We start from the raw sequence: 21,190 nt of genomic DNA, 5'->3' as shown, positions 1-21,190 counted from the left end.
TTACCTGTCAGTGGTCATAATGTTATGGCTGATCAGTGTATATAGATGCTGTATGCATATTTGTAATACGTTTACATACAGTTTATGGTAAAATAGTACATATACAATATAATTTTAGTGTATGTAATTGATAGTATACACTCACTGTCCAGTTTATTAGCAACCCCAGTACACCTGCTCATTTATGAAGTTATCCAGTCCTTCCATCAAGTGGCAGCAACACAATGCATAAAGTCATGCAGATACAGGTCCATCCATCCATTATCTGTAGCCGCTTATCCTGTCCTACAGGGTCGCAGGCAAGCTGAAGTCTATCCCAGCTGACTATGGGGAAGAGGCAGGGTACACCCTGGACAAGTCACCAGGTCATCACAGGGCTGACACATAGAGACAAATAACCATTCACACTCACATTCATACCTACAGTCAATTTAGAACCACCAATTAGCCTAACCTGCATGTCTTTGAACTGTGGGGGAAACCAGAGCACCTGGAGGAAACCCATGCAGACACGGGGAAAACATGCAAACTCCACACAGAAAGGCCCTTGCTGGCCACTGGTCTCGAACCCAGGACCTTCTTGCTGTGAGGCGACAGTGCTCAGATACAGGTCAAGAACTTCATTTAAAGTTCACATCAAACATCAGAATGAAGAAAAAGTGGGATATCTTGGGGATAGCATAACGATCAGTGTTACGATGGTTGTTAGTGCCAGATGAGCTGGTTTGAGTATTTCATGATTTATGCATTGTGCTTCTGCCACATGACTGGCTGATTGTGTTCCTATTATAATAAAGTGGACGATAGGTGTATATATCATATACAGTTTATCATGTATAGTAGGCTATATGTAGGCCTAGTTTATAATATATATCTAATCTTTATACTTATATAATCACACAATGTTGATAAAAAGTCAAGATACCACATTGACATGTATTTACTTTTTGCATGGGGGGGGGGGGGGGGGGGGGGATACAAATCATGAACTTCCAAACGTGATGTGGGTCATGAATTAATAAAATAAAGTTGAATAATGTTTTACTGTAATGTCATTATGTTATGACGAATTAAAGTTAGCTGTACAATACCAAGTTAAATAAAACCCTTTTTTTAATGCTTTATTAGAACAACACAATACAACAAAGCCAATCATTTAAAGGAAATACATACCGGTAGACATCAGATATTAACAGAAAGAAGTAAAAAAAAAAAAAGAAAGAAACAAAAAAAAACCTAACATATAATGAATGCAAGTAATCAATTATGTAAAGAGTTAGCAGATCACCTATTCAGTACTGTGCTAATAAGACACAACAGTCTGTCATTTTTTTTTAGTTTTTCTTAACTATATTTAAAGACTTAGATGAGATAGATTAGATTAAACTTTATTGATCCCTTTGGGAGGGTTCCCTCAGGGAAATTAAGATTCCAGCAGCATCATTACAGATAAACAGAGAAAAGAAATAGAGAAAACTTCTAGATAAATTACAACCCCGATTACAAAAAAGTTGGGACAAAGTACAAATTGTAAATAAAAACAGAATGCAATAATTTACAAATCTCAAAAACTGATATTGTATTCACAATAGAACATAGACAACATATCAAATGTCGAAAGTGAGACATTTTGAAATGTCATGCCAAATATTGGCTCATTTGAAATTTCATGACAGCAACACATCTCGAAAAAGTTGGGACAGGGGCAATAAGAGGCTGGAAAAGTTAAAGGTACAAAAAAGGAACAGCTGGAGGACCAAATTGCAACTCATTAGGTCAATTGGCAACAGGTCATTAACATGACTGGGTATAAAAAGAGCATCTTGGAGTGGCAGCGGCTCTCAGAAGTAAAGATGGGAAGAGGATCACCAATCCCCCTAATTCTGCGCCGACAAATAGTGGAGCAATATCAGAAAGGAGTTCGACAGTGTAAAATTGCAAAGAGTTTGAACATATCATCATCTACAGTGCATAATATCATCAAAAGATTCAGAGAATCTGGAAGAATCTCTGCGCGTAAGGGTCAAGGCCGGAAAACCATACTGGGTGCCTGTGATCTTCGGGCCCTTAGACGGCACTGCATCACATACAGGCATGCTTCTGTATTGGAAATCACAAAATGGGCTCAGGAATATTTCCAGAGAACATTATCCGTGAACACAATTCACCGTGCCATCTGCCGTTGCCAGCTAAAACTCTATAGTTCAAAGAAGAAGCTGTATCTAAACATGATCCAAAAGCGCAGACGTCTTCTCTGGGCCAAGGCTCATTTAAAATGGACTGTGGCAAAGTGGAAAACTGTTCTGTGGTCAGACGAATCAAAATTTGAAGTTCTTTATGGAAATCAGGGACGCCGTGTCATTCGGACTAAAGAGGAGAAGGACGACCCAAGTTGTTATCAGCGCTCAGTTCAGAAGCCTGCATCTGTGATGGTATGGGGTTGCATTAGTGCATGTGGCATGGGCAGCTTACACATCTGGAAAGACACCATCAATGCTGAAAGGTATATCTAGGTTCTAGAGCAACATATGCTCCCATCCAGACGACGTCTCTTTCAGGGAAGAGCTTGCATTCTCCAACATAACAATGCCAAACCACACACTGCATCAATTACAGCAGGGGTGTTCAAATTGATCCATAAAGGGCCGTGTGGCTGCAGGTTTTCATTCCAGCCATGCAGCAGCACACCTGACTTGGCTCATTCAATCAACTGAACTGTCTTCACACAGTCAAATACTTGCAGCCACACCCACCCTTGATTAAAGGGTGGGTGTGTCAGTTGATTGAATAAGCCAAATCAGGGTGCTGCTGCATGGCTGGAATGAAAACCTGCAGCCACACGGCCCTTTATGGATCAATTTGAACACCCCTGAATTACAGCATCATGGCTGTGTAGAAGAAGGGTCCGGGTACTGAACTGGCCAGCCTGCAGTCCAGATCTTTCACCCATAGAAAACATTTGGCGCATCATAAAACGGAAGATACGACAAAAAAGACCTAAGACAGTTGAGCAACTAGAATCCTACATTAGACAAGAATGGGTTAACATTCCTATCCCTAAACTTGAGCAACTTGTCTCCTCAGTCCCCAGACGTTTACAGACTGTTGTAAAGAGAAAAGGGGATGTCTCACAGTGGGAAACATGGCCTTGTCCCAACTTTTTTGAGATGTGTTGTTGTCATGAAATTTAAAATCACCTAATTTTTCTCTTTAAATGATACATTTTCTCAGTTTAAACATTTGATATGTCATCTATGTTCTATTCTGAATAAAATATGGAATTTTGAAACTTCCACATCATTGCGTTGCGTTTTTATTTACAATTTGTACTTTGTCCCAACTTTTTTGGAATCGGGGTTGTAAAATAAATTATTTACATATACAAATATAAAAGAATAAGATATGGGGAAGAGAGGAAGGGGGGAGAAGTGGGGTTAAGGTAAGGGGGGGGCAGGAAAGATATTGCACATTGTCCAGTATTGCTTTTTGTCAGGCCAGGCTACTGCTCCTTCCCGTCCTCTGTCCTCCTGTTACCCCTCCTCTCCCCCAGAGAGGAGTTGTACAGTCTGATGGCGTGAGGGACAAAGGAGTTTTTGAGTCTGTTCGTCCTGCACTTGGGAGGGAGCATTCTGTCACTGAACAGGCTCCTCTGGTTGTTGATGACTGGCATCGTCCATGATGTTCAATAGTTTGTCCATAGACCTCTTCTCTGCCACCGTCACCATTTCTAAGGAGAACAGAGAGAAAGAGGGTTGTAATTTTTGCCATTTTTGTTTATGAACAAAAATATTTAGCTTGCAAAATAAAAAAATTCACAACATATTCCAGGAATTTCTTTTCAAGATTTTCATAATAGAAAAAAAAATCTTTGATACTAAAGGGAGTAAGCCACATCCAGGTGATCAAAGAGGTACTTATTAAGGTCAATAAGAAAAAGTTCAGTCGTTTGACATTCAAACTTAAATAAAACCCATGGCTCAGTTTGATATCCCGGAAGTGACGTCATCTGCGCAAAGGTGAGAAGAGCGCAGAGCTCGTGCGTACCTGCTGGCTGTTCCAGGTGAGATGAATGGCTGTTTTTGCACAAACATGAGCGCATCAGGAGATGACTGAGACAAATTTGACAGCTTGTATTCGCCGTTAAATCTTCTAAAAGTTGAAAAAGGAGCAAAAAAGGCATCAGTATTTCGGTAAATGAACTCCAGTCTTCTGTTTTTGTTGTGTATTTTTGGCTCCTCATTTGCTAATACTACCAAGTTTACTAACTCATAATGTTTATAAATATTTCTTTCACCCTGTAAATGACACGATTGGTCACAGTTTAGAAAATTGTTTTTTTCCCCTTGTTGTTTTAATTATAACCTGTTATGACTACAGCATTTTGTATAAAATCTAGCAAAACTATTGCATTAATTTTTTTTTTAAGACTGCCCATCATGCTTAATTATGTATGCACTGATTGATTTTGTTCAAATCCTATGAAGGATTCACTGCAGACTGCATAGCTTTGATTGCTTCCCTCTCTGCACTATTTCTGAATAGCAGTCCAAAGCATCCAAGATGTCTTCCTGATGTTTGTCAGGTGCAAAAAGAAATTTCAGTGTTCAGGAAATAGACTGCCTCAAAAGAAGATGTGAGTCTAATGGGTTCAGAGCTTGAGAGACGTGTGTGACTAGAAATAACTTTTTTTTTTAAAGCATGTACGGTAAACAACCCTATTCTCAATGCTGCAAACAGCTTTTAAATAACTACTTAATCTAAAAACTCAGTTTCGTGTACCTTGCTGGATGAAATTATTATGAAAGATGAGGGAGGCTTGTTTGTACAGTTTCCTGATTTGTATAACTTATTGTATGTTTTCTCTTTGCCAAGAAAGCAAGAGAGTCTTGGCATGTTGTGTCTCGACTTGGCGCTCTTTTGTCCTTTAGGGCATTGTATGGCATCCAAAAGGAATTTTTAAAGGGGAACAGAGGGCAATATATAGAGTAAATATAACAATAAAACACACATTAACGAACCTTATTCAAGACTTGCAAAAGTTTTTTGTTCTAAGGTTGGAAAGTTATAGTGTTTTGAAAGTAGCTCGAGCAAACTATTTCTGCAGTTTGAACAGCCCGTCATGATATTAATTTTATCCAATCAGAATGCACGTTCATTTTCTCTGCGTAACACTCATAACGTATGTATGTGCCCAGGTGTGTTGGCTCATTGAGGTTGGGAATAGCACGTGTGAAATACCTGTTTCTGCCTCTTGCGACGATTTCGCAAGTCCATGGGTGGCGCCTATCTCATTGCAGCAAATAAATTCTGCTGGACTCGTGAGCAACTCCACGTTACATTTTCCGCACGAGCACCACGCCGTGTCACCTGCATGCAGACGCTCTGCCCCACGCTCGCCATGCCCATGGTCAGCATCAGTTTCATCCTTGCCGTCATCCGAGCTTTCTTCTCTTATTTCATCACCGGAGTTGAGAGTACCTCTCCTAGGTTCAAACTGGTACCCTTCTAAGCCATAGCCTGCTTGCAGTGTGTCTTGCGGGATCTCTTCGTATGATTCGACAGAGCTGTCACTTTCACTTGATGCGCCCGACGCCATGATTACACGCTTATCTCCTCTATTTCGGAGAGTTCCGCTAGTGCAGTGGGTAGCGCTGTCACGGTCTTTTTAAAAATGGTGACTCTTGTGCGGTTTAGCGTATAAAGTATCTCATCTCATTATCTCTAGCCGCTTTATCCTTCTACAGGGTCGCAGGCAAGCTGGAGCCTATCCCAGCTGACTACGGGCGAAAGGCGCCAGGTCATTACAGGGCTGACACATAGACACAGACAACCATTCACACTCTCATTCACACCTACGGTCAATTTAGAGTCACCAGTTAACCTAACCTGCATGTCTTTGGACTGTGGGGGAAACCGGAGCACCCGGAGGAAACCCACGCAGAGAACATGCAAACTCCACACAGAAAGGCCCTCGCCGGCCCTGGGGCTCGAACCCAGGACCTTCTTGCTGTGAGGCGACAGCGCTAACCACTACACCACCGTGCCGCCCCGTATAAAGTATTATATTTACAATTACCAAGATATTTCGTTGTTTTCTAGTATATAAATTTGATAGAATACTTAAGAATACGTTACTTTGTCACATCAGCAACTGTATATATTATATTTGGTACCCCTTTAAATAACTTTTAAGGTGCCAGAGCGAGTGTTGGAGCAGGTTGTCTTAAAGTGTTAAATGAAAGTTTGTCTTGATCATAAATGCATCTCGGCTGCAGAAAATCTATCTGCTGGTATGTTTAGATTAGATTACAATCTGTTTTCCTTCAACAGAAACGTACAAATTTAGATTCACAAACATTGTATGAAAGATAAGGTTTTCTGCCATTACTGTAGATTGTTGTACTGATAAGGTAACATATGGAGGGCAGAGATGGGCACAAGGTGCATGTGTGAATTTTTATATACCGTATATTAATGGCATGCAAAAGTTTGGGCACTCTTGCTGAAAATGTCTGTTACTGTGAATAGTTAAGTGAGCAGAAGATTAACTGATCACCAAAAGGCATATAGTAAGGGTAAAGATGACATTTCTTTAATATTTTCTGCAATATTACATTTTTTAGTTCCATCATTTACAGGTGTAAAATACCAAAAAATGAAAAGGATCTGAAGCAAAAGTTTGGGCACCTGACATGGTTAGTACCTAGTAACACCCCCTTTGGCAAGTATCACAGCTTGTAAACACTTTTTGTAGCCAGCTAATAATCTTTCAGTTCTTACCTGGGGGATTTTCGTGCATTCATCCTTGCAAAAGGCTTCCAGTTCTACAAGTTTCTTGGCTGTCTTGCTTGCACTGCTCTTTTGAGATCTAGCCACAGATTTTCAATGATGTTTACATGTGGGTCAAGGGACTGTGAGGGCCAGGGCAAAACCTTCAGCTTGTGCCTCTTGAGATTTTGAGGTGTGTTTTGGATCATTGTCTTATTGTAGGACCTATTCTCTTTTTAACTTCAACTTTTTTACAGATGGTGTGATGTTTGCTTCCAGAATTTGCTGGTATTTATTCGAATCCATGCTTCCCTCAACCAATGAAACGTGCCCTGTGCCACTGGCTGTAACACAATCCCAAAGCATGATCGATCCACACCCATGCTTCAGAGATGGAGAGGGGTTCTTTTCCTGGAATTTGGCACCCTTTTTTCTCCAAACATACCTTTGTACATTGTGGCCAAAAAGTTCTATTTTGATTTCATCAGTCCACAGGACTTGTTTCCAAAATGCATCAGGCTTGCTTAGATGTTCACTTGCAAACTTCAGACGCTGAGTTTTGTGGCTAGGACACAGGAAAGGTTTTCTTCTGATGACTCTCACGAAGGTCATATTTGTTCAGGTGTCGCTGCATGGTCAGTGCACCACCACTCCAGGGTCTGCTAAATCTTTCTGAAGGTCTTTTGCAGTCAAACAGGGTTTTTTATTTGCCTTTCTAGCAATCCAACGAGCAGTTCTTTCAGAAAGTTTTCTTCATCTTCCAGACCTCACCTTGATCTCCACTGTTTCTGTTAACTGCCATTTCTTAGCATTACGATCTGAGGAAACAGCTACCTGAAAACACTTTGCTATGTTCTTGTAGCCTTCTCCTGCTTTGTGAGCATCAATTATTTTATTTTTCAGAATGCGAGGGAGTTGCTTAGAGGAGCCCATGGCTGTTGAGTTTGAGGAGTCAGAGAATTTATACACCTTTGAAATCTGCATCATCTGGCCTTTCCTAATGAAGAATTTGAACAAGCCACAGCTCAATAAGCTAATTAAGGTCTGGAACCTTGGTAAAAGTTACCTGAGAACTCAAATGTATTGGGGTGCCCAAACTTTTGCATGGTGTTCCTTTACTTTTTTCACTCTCCAATTGTACAAAACAAAAATAATACACACATCTTGCATAAAATACTGAAAAGAAATGTCTCGTCTTTACCTTTATGCCTTTTGGTGATCAGTTCATCTTCTGCTCACTTAACTATTCACAGTAACAGACATTTTCAGTAAGGGTGCCCAAACTTTTGCATGCCACTGTACTTACTGGTGCATCTCAAACAATTAGAGTATTGTGATTAATTTTTTTATAATTTTATTCAAAAAGGTAAACTTTTATGTATTCTATATTCATTATATGGAAAATGAAATTAAGCTTTTTTTTTGTTTTAATTTTGATGATTGTCTTATAGTTCATGAAAATCAGAAATCCAGTAAATCAAATTATTAGAATATTTCCTCATATCAATCACAACAGGATTTACAATACAGAAATGTCCAACTTCTGAAATGTTCATTTATACACTCAATACTTGGTTGGGACTCCTTTACCATGAATTACTGTATCAATGCAGTGTGGCATGGAGGTGATCAGCCTGTGGCACTGCTGAGGTGTTATTGAAGCCCAGGCTGCTTTGTTAGCGGCCTTCAGCTTGTCTGTATTTTTGGATCGGGTGTTTCTCATCTTCCTCTTGATAATATCCCATAGATTCTCTATGGGGTTCAGGTCAGGTGAGTTGGCTGGCCAATCAAGCACAGTAATATCATGGTCAGCAAACCATTTGGTAGTTTTCGCACTGTGGGCAGGTGCTAAATCCTGATGGAAAAGGAAATCAGCATCTCCATCAAGCTTGTCACCAGATGGAAGTATGAAGTGCTCTAAAATCTCCTGGTAGATGGTTGTGTTGACTTTGGACTTGATCAAACACGGTGGAGCAACACCAGCAGATGACATGGCACCCCAAATCATCACAGACTGTGGAAACTTCACACTGGACTTCAAATGCCTTGGATTCTGTGCCTTTGTGCTCTTCCTCCAGACTCTAGGACCTTGATTTCCAAATGAAATGCAAAATGTACTTTAATCTGAAAAGAGGACTTTGGACCACTGAGCAACAGTCCAGTTCTTTCTCTCCTTAGCCCAGGTAAGATGCTTCTGATGATGTCTCTGGTTCAGAAGTGGCTTGATGTTAGGAATACGACAGTTGGTAGCCCCTTTCCTGAAGACGTCTGTGCGTAATTGCTCTTGATGCATTGACCCCAGCCTCAGTCCACTCCTTGTGAAGCTTTCCCCAAGTTCTTGAATTGACTTTTCTTGACAATCCTCTCAAGGCTGCAGTTGCTTGTGCACCTTTTCCAGCCAGCCTTTTCAGCAATGACCTTCTGTGGCTTCTCCTCCTTGTGGAGGGTGTTGATGGTCATCTTTTGGACAACTGTCAAGTCAGCAGTCTTCCCCATGATTGTGGTTGCATGTACTGAACTAGACTGAGAGATACACAGTATTTATAGCCTTTTTAATCCAACTTGAAATTAAATATTGCCATATTCGGAGTTGTTTTTTTTGCACTGTAGGCCGGAATTATCAAAATTAGTGTTTAACACTTTTACCATATAATTCCATGTATGTCCCATGTTATTTCATAGTTTTGATGTCTTCAGTATTGTTCTACAGTGTACAAAATGGGCAAAATATATAGAAAAATCTGTGAATGAATAGGTGTGTCCAAATTTGTTCACTGGTACTGTGCATGCGCATACACCTTATTTCCTTCGGGTTAATATTTAGAATGGGTATAAAAGAGCTGATAAATTCTTTGGAAAATGCTTGTAATCAACCACAGTAAACTAACTTTCTATCTAATGTTATCGTACCAAATATTTGGCTTTGGTTTTAGTCATGATAAGCTGTAATCAGTGGATCTGTGAAATTCTCTGCTGGTGTTTATCTTGTGGTTCATGCACACATGGCTGTGAATCATTTATTCCACTCCTTGCTGATAATCTCATACTTGAACTTAAAATGGAGCATCAGTTTTTAATCACTGAACCGTGTTTGATCTGACTAAAGCAATTCACACATTGTAATCCACTGCATCATTACTGCAGTTTGGTATTACTGGTTAGCCATGATTTTATACAATTTTATATAATTTTTATTAGTCTGGATTAGGCAGGAGTAGAATTGTGTAGAACACACTTGACCAGTTCGTGCCATCTATTCCAAGAGATGTGCATGTCGAAAGAAACAACCTACGTTTTTATTTTCGATTTTTAACACACTTACTGTGTACACGCTTAACATAAAGTCACAATAATTGTGTAAAATAGACTTCAAATGGGCTCGTCCTAATTTGTCTAATGCATGTTGAGCTGAAATGATTAACGTGTGTGTGTTGGGAGGGGTGTGTATGCATGCATGCATGCTCGCTCTCAGTTTCAGCCTTGGACAAAAAAGCTGGCTGTCGTGAACTCTCTCATAATAGGAGGCCTTTGGTTGCATAGCAACAGCGAATGCCGTTCTGTCCTGCCATGTCGAAGCCCCTCCCTCCTTGCAAAGGTCCTGCTAGGGATAAGGTAACCCAATGCTCTTTCTGGTAAACTTAGCCTTGTAATATTACCAGAGGCCTGAGTTGGACCTTGAACTGTGGGGTGGCGTATGCAGAGGCGTGTTCGAATGAGTGCAGTCTGATTGCCCAAAGGTTATGGAAGTCAGCACTGAGAATATTTTTTTTTTTTTTTTAGTCAAGGAATCTTTGTTGCAATTTCAGAGGGCTTTGAGAACATGAGCCTACACTTTAGCAGCGTGTTAATGATGCTGTAGTAAGTTTGACTCAGAGTTGGGGGCTGGTGGATGAATGTGAGAAGTCTGCACAGAGTTATGGTCTAGTCTGAGACTTTTCCATACCACTCCATGGGATCATTTTATATGAGAAAGGACCTTGACTCGGGGGAAGAAGACTGTGGAACAGAGCTGGTAGGTCTGTTTTCCATTTCAACTGCATTGAATATGTTGGGAACTAAAGAACTAACTAACCAGCAAATTACTTGGGCTTTATGCTCCCAGAATAAATACTTTTTTCCTATGTTGCAAAAATCAGCTTCCCAAGGGGATCATTCAGGTGGATATTTATAGAGATGGTCAGATAACATGTAAAACTGTATGGTTAAAAAAAAAAAAAAAAGCTGTTTGTTAGTAAACATGTTTAATAGTTTGGTCTCATTGTTGTGTAACTTTTTTTTCTGTTTTAATATAGAAATATCATACTTTTAGTATGTCATAAGGCTTGTCTTTACTACACCATAAACAGGAGCACTATTGTGTCCCTCAGTACAGGTTCAGAGTAAATAAAATCTTAGCAGACTGCAGCAGCTCCTGCCTAACTGTGTGTTTTTATGTCCAGCCTAACCAAAGAGGTCTGTGTACCTAAGAAATTGGCTCTCATTTTTTATGACACTTGAAAGCACTAATGTTCCAGTAGAGGTGTGCTGGGATATGAATTTAATCATCGTCCCGTTCATAGTCATGTGTTAACAGAGAGGTACTTGTTTCTTGCCTTGAGCAGTCAGGTTTTAAAAGTCTGTCCCTGAGCTAATGTTTTGTGAGACTGAGAAATAAAAAGATTTCCCAGTGTTAAGGAGGAAAATTCCTGTATGTGTTTTGGGTTTTTCCCCCCTTTTTGTGTTGTGCTGGTGACCTCACAATTTCTGAAACTTTGTCAATATGTTAAAATAAGGCGGCACGGTGGTGTAGTGGTTAGCGCTGTCGCCTCACAGCAAGAAGGTCCGGGTTCGAGCCCCGTGGCCGGCGAGGGCCTTTCTGTGCGGAGTTTGCATGTTCTCTCCATGTCCGCGTAGGTTTCCTCCGGGTGCTCCGGTTTCCCCCACAGTCCAAAGACATGCAGGTTAGGTTAACTGGTGACTCTAAATTGACCGTAGGTGTGACTGTGAGTGTGAATGGTTGTCTGTGTCTATGTGTCAGCCCTGTGATGACCTGGCGACTTGTCCAGGGTGTACCCCGCCTTTCGCCCGTAGTCAGCTGGGATAGGCTCCAGCTTGCCTGCGACCCTGTAGAACAGGATAAAGCGGCTACAGATAATGAGATGTTAAAATAATTGATTTGCCTCAGTTCAGAATAATTTTCAAGCCTTGCTCGTGCCACTTTTTTCTTAACTAGATTTACTGTACCCTTTAAAAAAAAATTACCTGAACATGCATATTTTATATATATATATATATATATATATATATATATATATATATATATATATTTATTTATTTATTTATTTATTTTAGTTTGGACCTCCAAAATAAACATGGTTATCATTTTGCTGTAAAGCATAAAGTTTCCACTGCATGTAAGTCAACTCTGTACAAATGCAGCAAGGCTTCCTAAAGAGGCAAACCCAGCCCTACAGCTATTCCTGATTTTTATATAATTTAAAACAATTGTCTCAGGTCTGTGAGACAGTTATGAACCTTTGCCTGGTGAATAATCATTGTTTCCTCCTGTCTGTACCTGTTGTTGTGTGTTAGACACCTCCCTCTTTGCCATCATGGAGTAAGAAGTTGTTCTACTGATTTGTTTGTTCACACAGTGTTATTCTTGGAAAGAATCGTCGAACATATGGCTTTTTTCTCTCTAAGCTGACCGTTTCAGTAGATCATTTGATGAAGAAATTGTAATTTTAAAAGGTTTATATTGCTGGTTCAAATTCAGCCTGGTTAAAAGACCTCCTTTCTACCCCTTGCCCAGATCCTCTTCCTTTATTGTACGACCCCAAGTCAGAAAAATTTAGGATGGTATGGAAAATGCAAATAAAGCAAGCAGTGACTTAATTTTTTTTTCTAAATTTACTTTGAATTCTTGCATTTCATTGCATAGAGTATGAGCCCAAAATTTTTCATGTTTTGTCTGGTCAATTTTATTTTGTTAATATACATCCATTCCTGTGTTTGAGGGCTGTGACACATTCCAAAAAAGTTGTAAGGAAATTTAGAGCTAGTAATGAGGTAAAACAAATGAGGTGTTTTGAGGAGCAAAGATGAGCTGAGGATCTCCAGTTTGTCAACAAATGCATGGGAAAATTATCGAAATGTTTTAAAACAGTGTTCGTCAAAGAAAGCTATGAAGGAATTTGGGTATTTCATCCTCTACGGTGCATAAGATCATTAAACGATTGGAGGCATTTCGGTGCATAAAGGGCAAGGGCGCAAGCCTAAGCTGAACACCTGTGATCATCTCCGATCCCTCAGACGGCACTGCATCAAGAACAGTCATTCATCTATAGCTGATATAACAAAGCTGATATGGGCTCGGGATTACTTTGGTAAATCTCTGTCAAGCACTACAATATGAAGTTGTATCCACAAATGCCAGTTAAAACTTTACTGTACAGAAAGGAAGCCTTGTGTTAAGAGTCCATAAGCGTCATCAACTTGTCTGGGCTTGGAAGCATTTAGGATGGACTATCACACAGTGGAAACGTGTACTGTGGTCAGATGGTTCAGTGTTTGGGTCTTTTTTTTTTTTTGTAAGAAATTGATGCCATGTGCTCTGGAGCAAAGAAGAAAAAGTCCATCCAGACTGTTACCAGCAACATGTCCAAAAGCCAGAGTCTCTCATGGTATGGACTTGTCAGTGCCCTTAGCAAAGATCACTTGCACTTCTGTGATGGCTGCATTAATGCAGAAAAGTATATTGAGGTTTTGGTGCAAGAGATTCTGCCTTCAAGACGATGCAAAACTATATTCTACACACACTACAAAGGCATAGCTGAGGAAGAAGTGGGTGCCTGTCCCCTCTGTCCCCAGTAGAAAATGTGTGGCGAATTTTGAAAAAATGACAGTACAAGGTTGTCAGTCACACACCTTAAGACCTGTTTGCAGGAAGAATGTGACATCTGAAATGCTTCATCACTTGGTGTCTTCAGTCTCTGAACATCTTTTAAGTGTTGTGAGAAGGAATGGAAAGATTATAAAGCGGTAAATGCTTTACTATCCCAACTTTGTTGCAAGAAACAAAATTAAGTGTTGGAAAAGAAATTAATAAAATTCATGAGGTAACACATTCAAATAATGTGCTGCTGTGTTTTGAATGCAATGCAGCTCAAAGAAGACTTACAAATCATTGTTTTTAATTTCAGTTTCTATACTATGCCAATGTTTTTCTGATTTGGCAGTTCTTGACAGGAGTGCACTGGAGTGTGCAGGGTCTTTCTTCCAGCAGTTTAAAATCATACCAGGCAATTTCAACCCCTGTGGACTGTGGTTAATAGATAAACAGGCAGAACATTAAAATTTGTTTTTAAAGTTCAAGGAAACCTTTCCTTCCATTTGGTCTGTATTATGTTTTAAAGCTTGTGAAATGTTTCAGTAATGTTGAGTAAACCACAAGTGGCTGGTGTAGAGCTAGAATGATCACACAAGAACTCTGATCGCTATTTCTTCTACTTGGAAGTTTACGATTACTAGCAGTAGGTGAGGTCCGTCCATCCAGCCATTTTGGGGTATCGCTACAGTGACGAGGCTGCTCTGATGGCTTCAGCCATCAAAGTCTCTAGGGAATGTTACAGTAGTGGCTTCCCATTGCCATTATTATTATTATTATTATTATTATTATTATTATTATAGAGGTTTTCTCCTCTCAACCATTCACATTCAGTAGGTGAGTTGGGCTAACAAAATCAACAACTTTGATTTTATGAACTAAGATTTTTAAGAAGGATTTTGAGTTTGTATTTAGTTGGAAACATTTCTGAATTGCAGTTGGAGTTGAGGCCAATTCCACTGACTATTTGTATGCATTATGCACATTTCATCAGCATTTTCTTATCCATGAAATATTCAAATATCCAAGGTACATTTTTGCAGCCTTGGCTTGCTGTGCTGAAAATTCAGTCTTGTAATTGTTAGGCTGTTTATATTCTATCAAGTTCGTATAATGGCACAGTGACCATTTTGTGACTGCTTTGTAGCACAGTCACCTATTACGGAGTTAAAGGAACAGTCCACCGTACTTCCATAATGAAATATGCTCTTATCTGAATTGAGACGAGCTACTCCGTACCTCTCCGAGCTTTGCGCGACCTCCTAGTCAGTCAGACGCAGTCAGACGCGCTGTCACTCCTGTTAGCAATGTAGCTAGGCTCAGTATGGCCAATGGTATTTTTTGGGGCTGTAGTTAGATGCGACCAAACTCTTCCGCGTTTTTCCTGTTTGCATAGGTTTATATGACCAGTGATATGAAACAAGTTCAGTTACACAAATTGAAACGTAGCGATTTTCTATGCTATGGAAAGTCCGCACTATAATGATAGGCATACTAACACCTTCTGCACGCTTCGACAGCGCATTGATACGGAGCTCAGTATCAATGCACTGTCAAAGCGCGCAGAAGGTGTTAGTACGCCTGTCGTTATAGCGCAGAAAATCGCTACGTTTCAATTTGTGTAACTGAACTTGTTTCATATCACTGGTCATATAAACCTATGTAAACAGGAAAAACGCGGAAGAGTTTGGTCGCATCTAACTACAGCCCCAAAAAATACCATTGGCCATGCTGAGCCTAGCTACATTGCTAACAGGAGTGACAGCGCGTCTGACTGCGTCTGACTGACTGGGAGGTCGCGCAAAGCTCGGAGAGGTACGGAGCAGCTCGTCTCAATTCAGATAAGAGCATATTTCATTATGGAAGTACGGTGGACTGTTCCTTTAAACCAGTCTGTTCTGATTTAACATTTGCTGTCGACTTGCACTTCTTCCAAAATGCAATTTTTCTTTAGCTTGCCTTGGCACTAATGACAACCTGCTTTGTCAGTAGTGTCTCCAGTTTCTTGTTAGCCCTATAAATGGACATTTGCATGTGTAAACCTAACTGGTAATTTGTTAATGTTTTAAGAATTTAGGGCTGCTGTGCGCTAACATAAGCCCCTTTTATATACCAAATCTGTTATTGTACAAGGTATAAACATGGGATGGATAACAGTTCCGTTCCCACTCAGTCTTCCATAATGGAAAAGTAACAGATGTCATGTAGTCCCACCTGCTACAGAGCGCAGACTTCCACGAGATGTGTAAGATGTGAGCCTGGACGTGATGTCTAATTCACTAGGTGGCAAGTCCATTGTTGAGAAAAGCCTAAACTGAGACCTTGGCTAGTTAGCAGCATGGCACCAGTTGAGCTGCATCACGTCTCTCTTAAGAGAGTTTTCTTCCTGCTTCTGAAAATCTATCAATTTTGTTCAAGCAAAGACTATAACATTTCTGCTTGTATCTTATGATGGTTTCTTTACAGTGAGGCAGTGTGAGTACTTCGGTCATATCGCTTAGGTCACCGCCAGCAATGTCATGACTGTTCATAACCTGCAAATCCAATGGTTTGAGTCCCACTGGAGCCATGACAAAAGGCCTCTGTCTCTAGGGTGTTGGGGGGGGATAGATTAATCTTTTGACTTTTGCTGTTTTGCTCCTGTTCCCACATGCCACCATTACAGCATAATAATGGAAAATATATGTTGTTTTGTGAATGGGATAATACTAGTAAAAACACCTGGATTTTGCTTCCCAGGTCTGTGTTGCCTTTGAATGGGGGAAAAAAAGTGATCCTAGAAAGCCATTTCAATTAGACATTTAAGACAGGTTAACTGTGGAGGATATTGACACAGTCCAAACTCTATTACTTATACAAAGGTGTCCTTGGAGATATTAAAAATTAACAGGGTGTCATATGCTTATTAAAAAATTAATAGGGGTGCCATATATTTGTTACAAGGAAGGGCGTTCAGTGAATTGCTGATTATAAAACGTTAAGACTCGAACTGTGTTGCTTAATTAGAAGGCAAAAGGAGTTTCTAGTTTACTACGAACATTAGTTTGTTACTAAGAAAATAAAATGAAACACATTGCTGATTCGATTTATACATGGTAACATTACAAATAATTGGAAATTGGCTAAAATGGACTATCTGTAGGGCTAAAAAGAAACTAATGAAACGATTGAGCAGTTTGTCATGTTTAAGGTGCCTGGTCAGGCTAAAGTAAAATGAGGTTGAAGGCTTCTTAACAGTAAGATCACTGGTGTATTTGGGTGTTTCGTGAGACTCATGTACATTTTAAACACCAGAACTTTACATCTTTCTTTAACATGAACATTGATAAAGTTTGAAGTATTTACATACATTTTCTCCATCTTAGGTGACTTGCTTTGGCTGATGTGTAAAGGCTTACCGCAAGAGAAAGAATGCAGTCAAACCATAGACGTTTGGACCTTGAAGTCGGCACCACTGAACTTAAAATCGCTCAAACAGCCAAAGGCATGGAGGTTCCCCTTAAGGCTATGCACCGCTCAGTGTTTGCAGAAGACCAAAATGGAAATATTGCTTGCCTTAGTGACCCTTCAGACAACAGTAGTCATGGCAAAACGAACGGCCCTACTGACGTTGAGATGACCGAGGACTGTGTTGGCGAATTGATTTCTCCAAGCGTAATTAAAATGGATGCACAATCAAACTTGGGCACTGTCGGCTGTATAAAAAGTGCAGATGACAACTGTAGCCAGAATGTGACATTTATGATGTCAGCCCTGAAAAATGGCAATATTGGTTCTAAAAGTACCATGCCAGATGTCCATCGTCTCGTTGTTAAGAAACATGATGGTGTTTCAAAGATGTTCCCCAGTACTGACACGCGACGGGCCTATGTCATAGGATCTGTTCCTCCATCAAGCTCTAGCTCCAGTGAGACCTACAGCTCTGTGAGCTCTGGTGAGATGCTAATTAGGAGCAACAGTTTCATAATTCATGAGTCTGATCAACAACTCAATGCCTCGGACTTGGAGGAATTTTCAGATATGCCTTCTAATGTTGGCCTGATGCCTGGCTGGCTGCCTGATGTTTGTGAAGGTCTTGTTAATAACATGGTCAATGCTTCAGGACAAAGCAGCAAACCTCCAGACTTTGGAGTCACCTTCATCCAGTTAAGCAATCAGACATTCACAATGGAAGAGGATGTATTTCAAACAGTTCCTCAAAATGGACCTGGGGAAAACCGAACTTCACATTTGGTTGCAGGGGTTAGTCATTCTGAATGTGTCACACCAGTTAATGTGAAAAAAAACCCTACAGAGGCTGAAAGATCTGCTCGGTCCACATCAGCTGAAGCAAAAACATTCCAGATTGCAAGCTCTGAGGAACTAGACATCAGTGGTAATGCCAAGACCTCTACTCCTGTTCAGTCTTTGCGCTCGAAAACATTTTGCTTTTCAGACTCCCCTCTAAACACGAGCAAAAGTGATTTTGGAAGTCCATTGGCCCAAGTTATGAAGGAACAGCAAAGCTTGGTCTCTCCGAAACCTACAATTTCATTGCCTGAATCCACGAAAAGTAATAAATTAGAAACCAAGAAGAATGCCAAGCCTAACTTTAGTAATGTAAAATCTAAAATAATGTCTAGAACCGCTAGTGCCTCAAGTGTGACTGGTGTCAATGCATCATCAAATACAAGACCGCACAAAAAACCAACTCAACCTTCCCATTCCATGCAAAACATAGCATGTCCTAGCAAATGTACCTCTGCAATTTCTTCCAGCGCCACTCTCACATGTGGTAGTCTTAAGAGGGATCAGAACAATATGATTAAAAGAACTCACTCATCTACTTTTCATGATAGTGCGTCTGCTCCAAAGTCCCGGCCTCGCACGTGGTCGGAGACTTCCAGCTCATCAAAAACTAATGGAGACAACACAGCTGTAAAGCGCTCACACGTCGGTAGGCTTGTACATGCTTTCACTAATGCAAAAAGCTCATCTGTAGGAGGGTTTCTGAGCCGAACTGGCCTGACAAAACTTGGAGACAAGCAGGCTTCTTCCAGAGAAGAAAAATGTCTTGGGAAACCCCAGAAAATAATTCCAAACGTGAGTTAAAATCTGTGTCTTTGAGTAAAATGTTTCGGTGAACTGTTTTGTACTGTATGTGTGTTTTTGAAATTAATGTTGGTATGCATATTAATTTTTGCACTTATGACATTTGGCGTATCCCGTTTTCCAGAGTGACTTATCTTTTATTTTAGATAAGTAGGATTTTTGTGTGTGTGTAAGGTTAAACATTTGAGGAAAAGTATATAATGAAGCGGTGTTCCTCAAGTCTGTAACTTGTTTCTCTTCTCTAACTTACCCAGTTTAACCAAGTTGGTTAATTAGCTGATCATACTGCATCAGGTGAATTAAAAATTTGAATCAAGGCCAGGATTGACAAACACTGTAATAAAGTCCTATCTATATGTTGGGAATGAATAGCCACTTGACCTTTGTCTCAAGCATGTCCTCCCAAATGATGATAATTCAAATTTGGTTGACCATCTTGAACCAAATGAATGTCCAGACCACCATGTTCTTGCTATGAATGGCTTTAATTGTTAAATATGATCTTGCTACTCTGGTAAATGTATTCCATGTGTACACACTCACTATGTTTATAGAGTTTGGGGCGGTGGGGGAGGTGAGAGGGTGTAACTTGGCAGGGATTTCCAAATTCCCAGGAGAACTATAGTAAAATAGCAAGTTCTGAGTGTGCGCAAGTTCTCGACCACAGCTTAGATTCTTTAGCTCTGTTATGGCCAACACCATAGTGAGCGTGGAGCACACAGACTTCAGTCAGTTCTCGTGGGAGCATGCGAGTGAAAGGAAGCTTCTCTTGCAGGCAGACTCATCCCGGCCAGTAGGAGCAGCGCTCTGTGATTGGCGCAAAAGCAGCCTTGGCTCCCAGCCATCATCACCCAGGGCAGGAGGTGCTTCGCCTGCACGAACTCCAGCAGCAAGCCTTCGGCCGCCACCTCCGTCTGCATCGAAACTTAAGCCTGGCACGGCACAGAAAAATGGCTGCACCACCAAAGACATGCCTTCTCCAAGGAGTAAACTGAGCACATCTGGAGGTATGGAAAATGGCTTGCATATGGTGATTCTTTTTGTTTAAGCTTATTAATAGCAGTTTTTTTTTCAAGTAGACTTGGAGCATTGTGTTTTAAATGATGCCGAATGCTTAAAGGTTGGAGCCAGGAATAATGTTTACATTTGTATGTAGTGATCTCCACCTGAAGCAATGCTAAGTGATGCCAGGTTGTAACATTTCTATGTTGGTGTATAATTAAATGTGTTCAGAAAGTGAAATTGGTACTTGTACCGGTAACTGTCGTATGTCCCTGAGGCAGGTGGACTACTAAAGCGCAGACAGACGGGTAATGATCCAACACCGTTCTTTTATTTATTTTTTTAATTGAGCTTTTTGGTGGCTACTCTACTACACATGCATGCGCGCGCGCGCACACACTGGTCAGGAGACACCACCTCTCCGCTCTCCTTCTCCTTATCAACCCTCGGCCATCACTGAAACAGGCGCACATACACATCAATTAACAACAGGTGAGATCACTTTGCCACTCATCTTCCCTGGCCCTGCCCTCCATTCACAAACCGACGCTTGACCACAGCCCCGCTGCTATAAGAACATTTTGCCGATATTAAATGTTTTACTAATTTCTAAATAGTGTTTTTGTTGTTCGGACTATATATAGTCCATCACTATAGTTTTTGAATGATGGTCATTGTTAATTCCAGGCACTTATTTCTCTTATATTAAGATGTAACTCTGTTTGACTAACCATATGTTTTAGTATATCTAGCCAGAGCAACAACTATATTGCTGTCCAATCCATAACTCCATGTGGTATTTTCATGTGGTTGGTCAGGGCTTAACAGCTCATCAGCTAATTATTGAGTGTTTCGTGAGTTTGATCAGATGTGAATGGAAAACCCATGTACGTACACCTAGACGACCCAGAGTTTACAGAAACGAGCAGAACTTGATGTCTTTTAGTTTGTCTGCAGTTCTCATTTTCACTACAAGGATGCGAATGCCCTGTATACTACTGAGAGCAGATTTTCCTGTTTCTGATAAACAAATCTTGTCGTTCCCAAAGGGATAGCAGAGGATACAGATGTTCCTTCTCTACCTTTACAGTGTTTATATAAAACACACCCCTTCCTGTCCTCCCTGACCATTCTTGTATTTACAGAAGAAAATTAGAGGCCCACTGAGAAGGTCAACCTCGACCGGAAAGCAGTAGGGATAATGGAAAAAACGGGGGAAGGAAAGGAGTGTTGTTTGAATCATTCCCTGATGTGATTTTGGTTATACAATATGGTGCTTTTCACTGTTTGGCCAGCAATGTTAGCGAAATTGAGGATGTAGGGAAAGGACCACTATTGGATGCACAAGCATGGGCAGAAACTGATCTTAGATAAAGGTATAGGATTATTATTTGTGTTCCTGTATACCAGTCCCTTCATTTACCTCTAGGTGAGGGTAATAAAATGGATTCAGAGTACTTTTTG

The 21,190-nt window shown here is 40.4% G+C and overlaps 1 protein-coding gene across 7 annotated transcripts in view; it reads left to right on the top strand.

The window, feature by feature from the left end:
- Nucleotides 1-4,029: 4,029 nt before the first annotated feature.
- Nucleotides 4,030-21,190, top strand: part of mtus1a (microtubule associated tumor suppressor 1a) — a 56,000-nt gene continuing 38,839 nt past the window's right edge. For 5 of the 7 annotated variants that reach the window (XR_009655231.1, XM_060927866.1, XM_060927865.1 and 2 more), the window contains exons 1-3: nucleotides 10,696-10,780; nucleotides 16,999-18,715; nucleotides 19,500-19,731. Coding sequence is in view for 6 of the 7 variants with exons in the window: in XM_060927866.1 (XP_060783849.1) it covers nucleotides 17,045-18,715; nucleotides 19,500-19,731 (1,903 nt within the window). In the remaining variant the exon portion in view is untranslated. Of the gene's footprint in view, nucleotides 4,061-4,125; nucleotides 4,191-10,695; nucleotides 10,781-16,998; nucleotides 18,716-19,499; nucleotides 19,732-21,190 lie in introns of those variants that run through there. The other 2 variants (XM_060927862.1, XM_060927863.1) reach the window with 2 other exon arrangements.

The sequence above is a fragment of the Neoarius graeffei genome, chromosome 8, assembly GCF_027579695.1.
Source record: "Neoarius graeffei isolate fNeoGra1 chromosome 8, fNeoGra1.pri, whole genome shotgun sequence".
Lineage (NCBI taxonomy): Eukaryota > Metazoa > Chordata > Actinopteri > Siluriformes > Ariidae > Neoarius > Neoarius graeffei.
The sequence above is the reverse complement of the archived record's forward strand: the minus strand, read 5'-3'. Positions and strand labels throughout refer to the sequence as shown.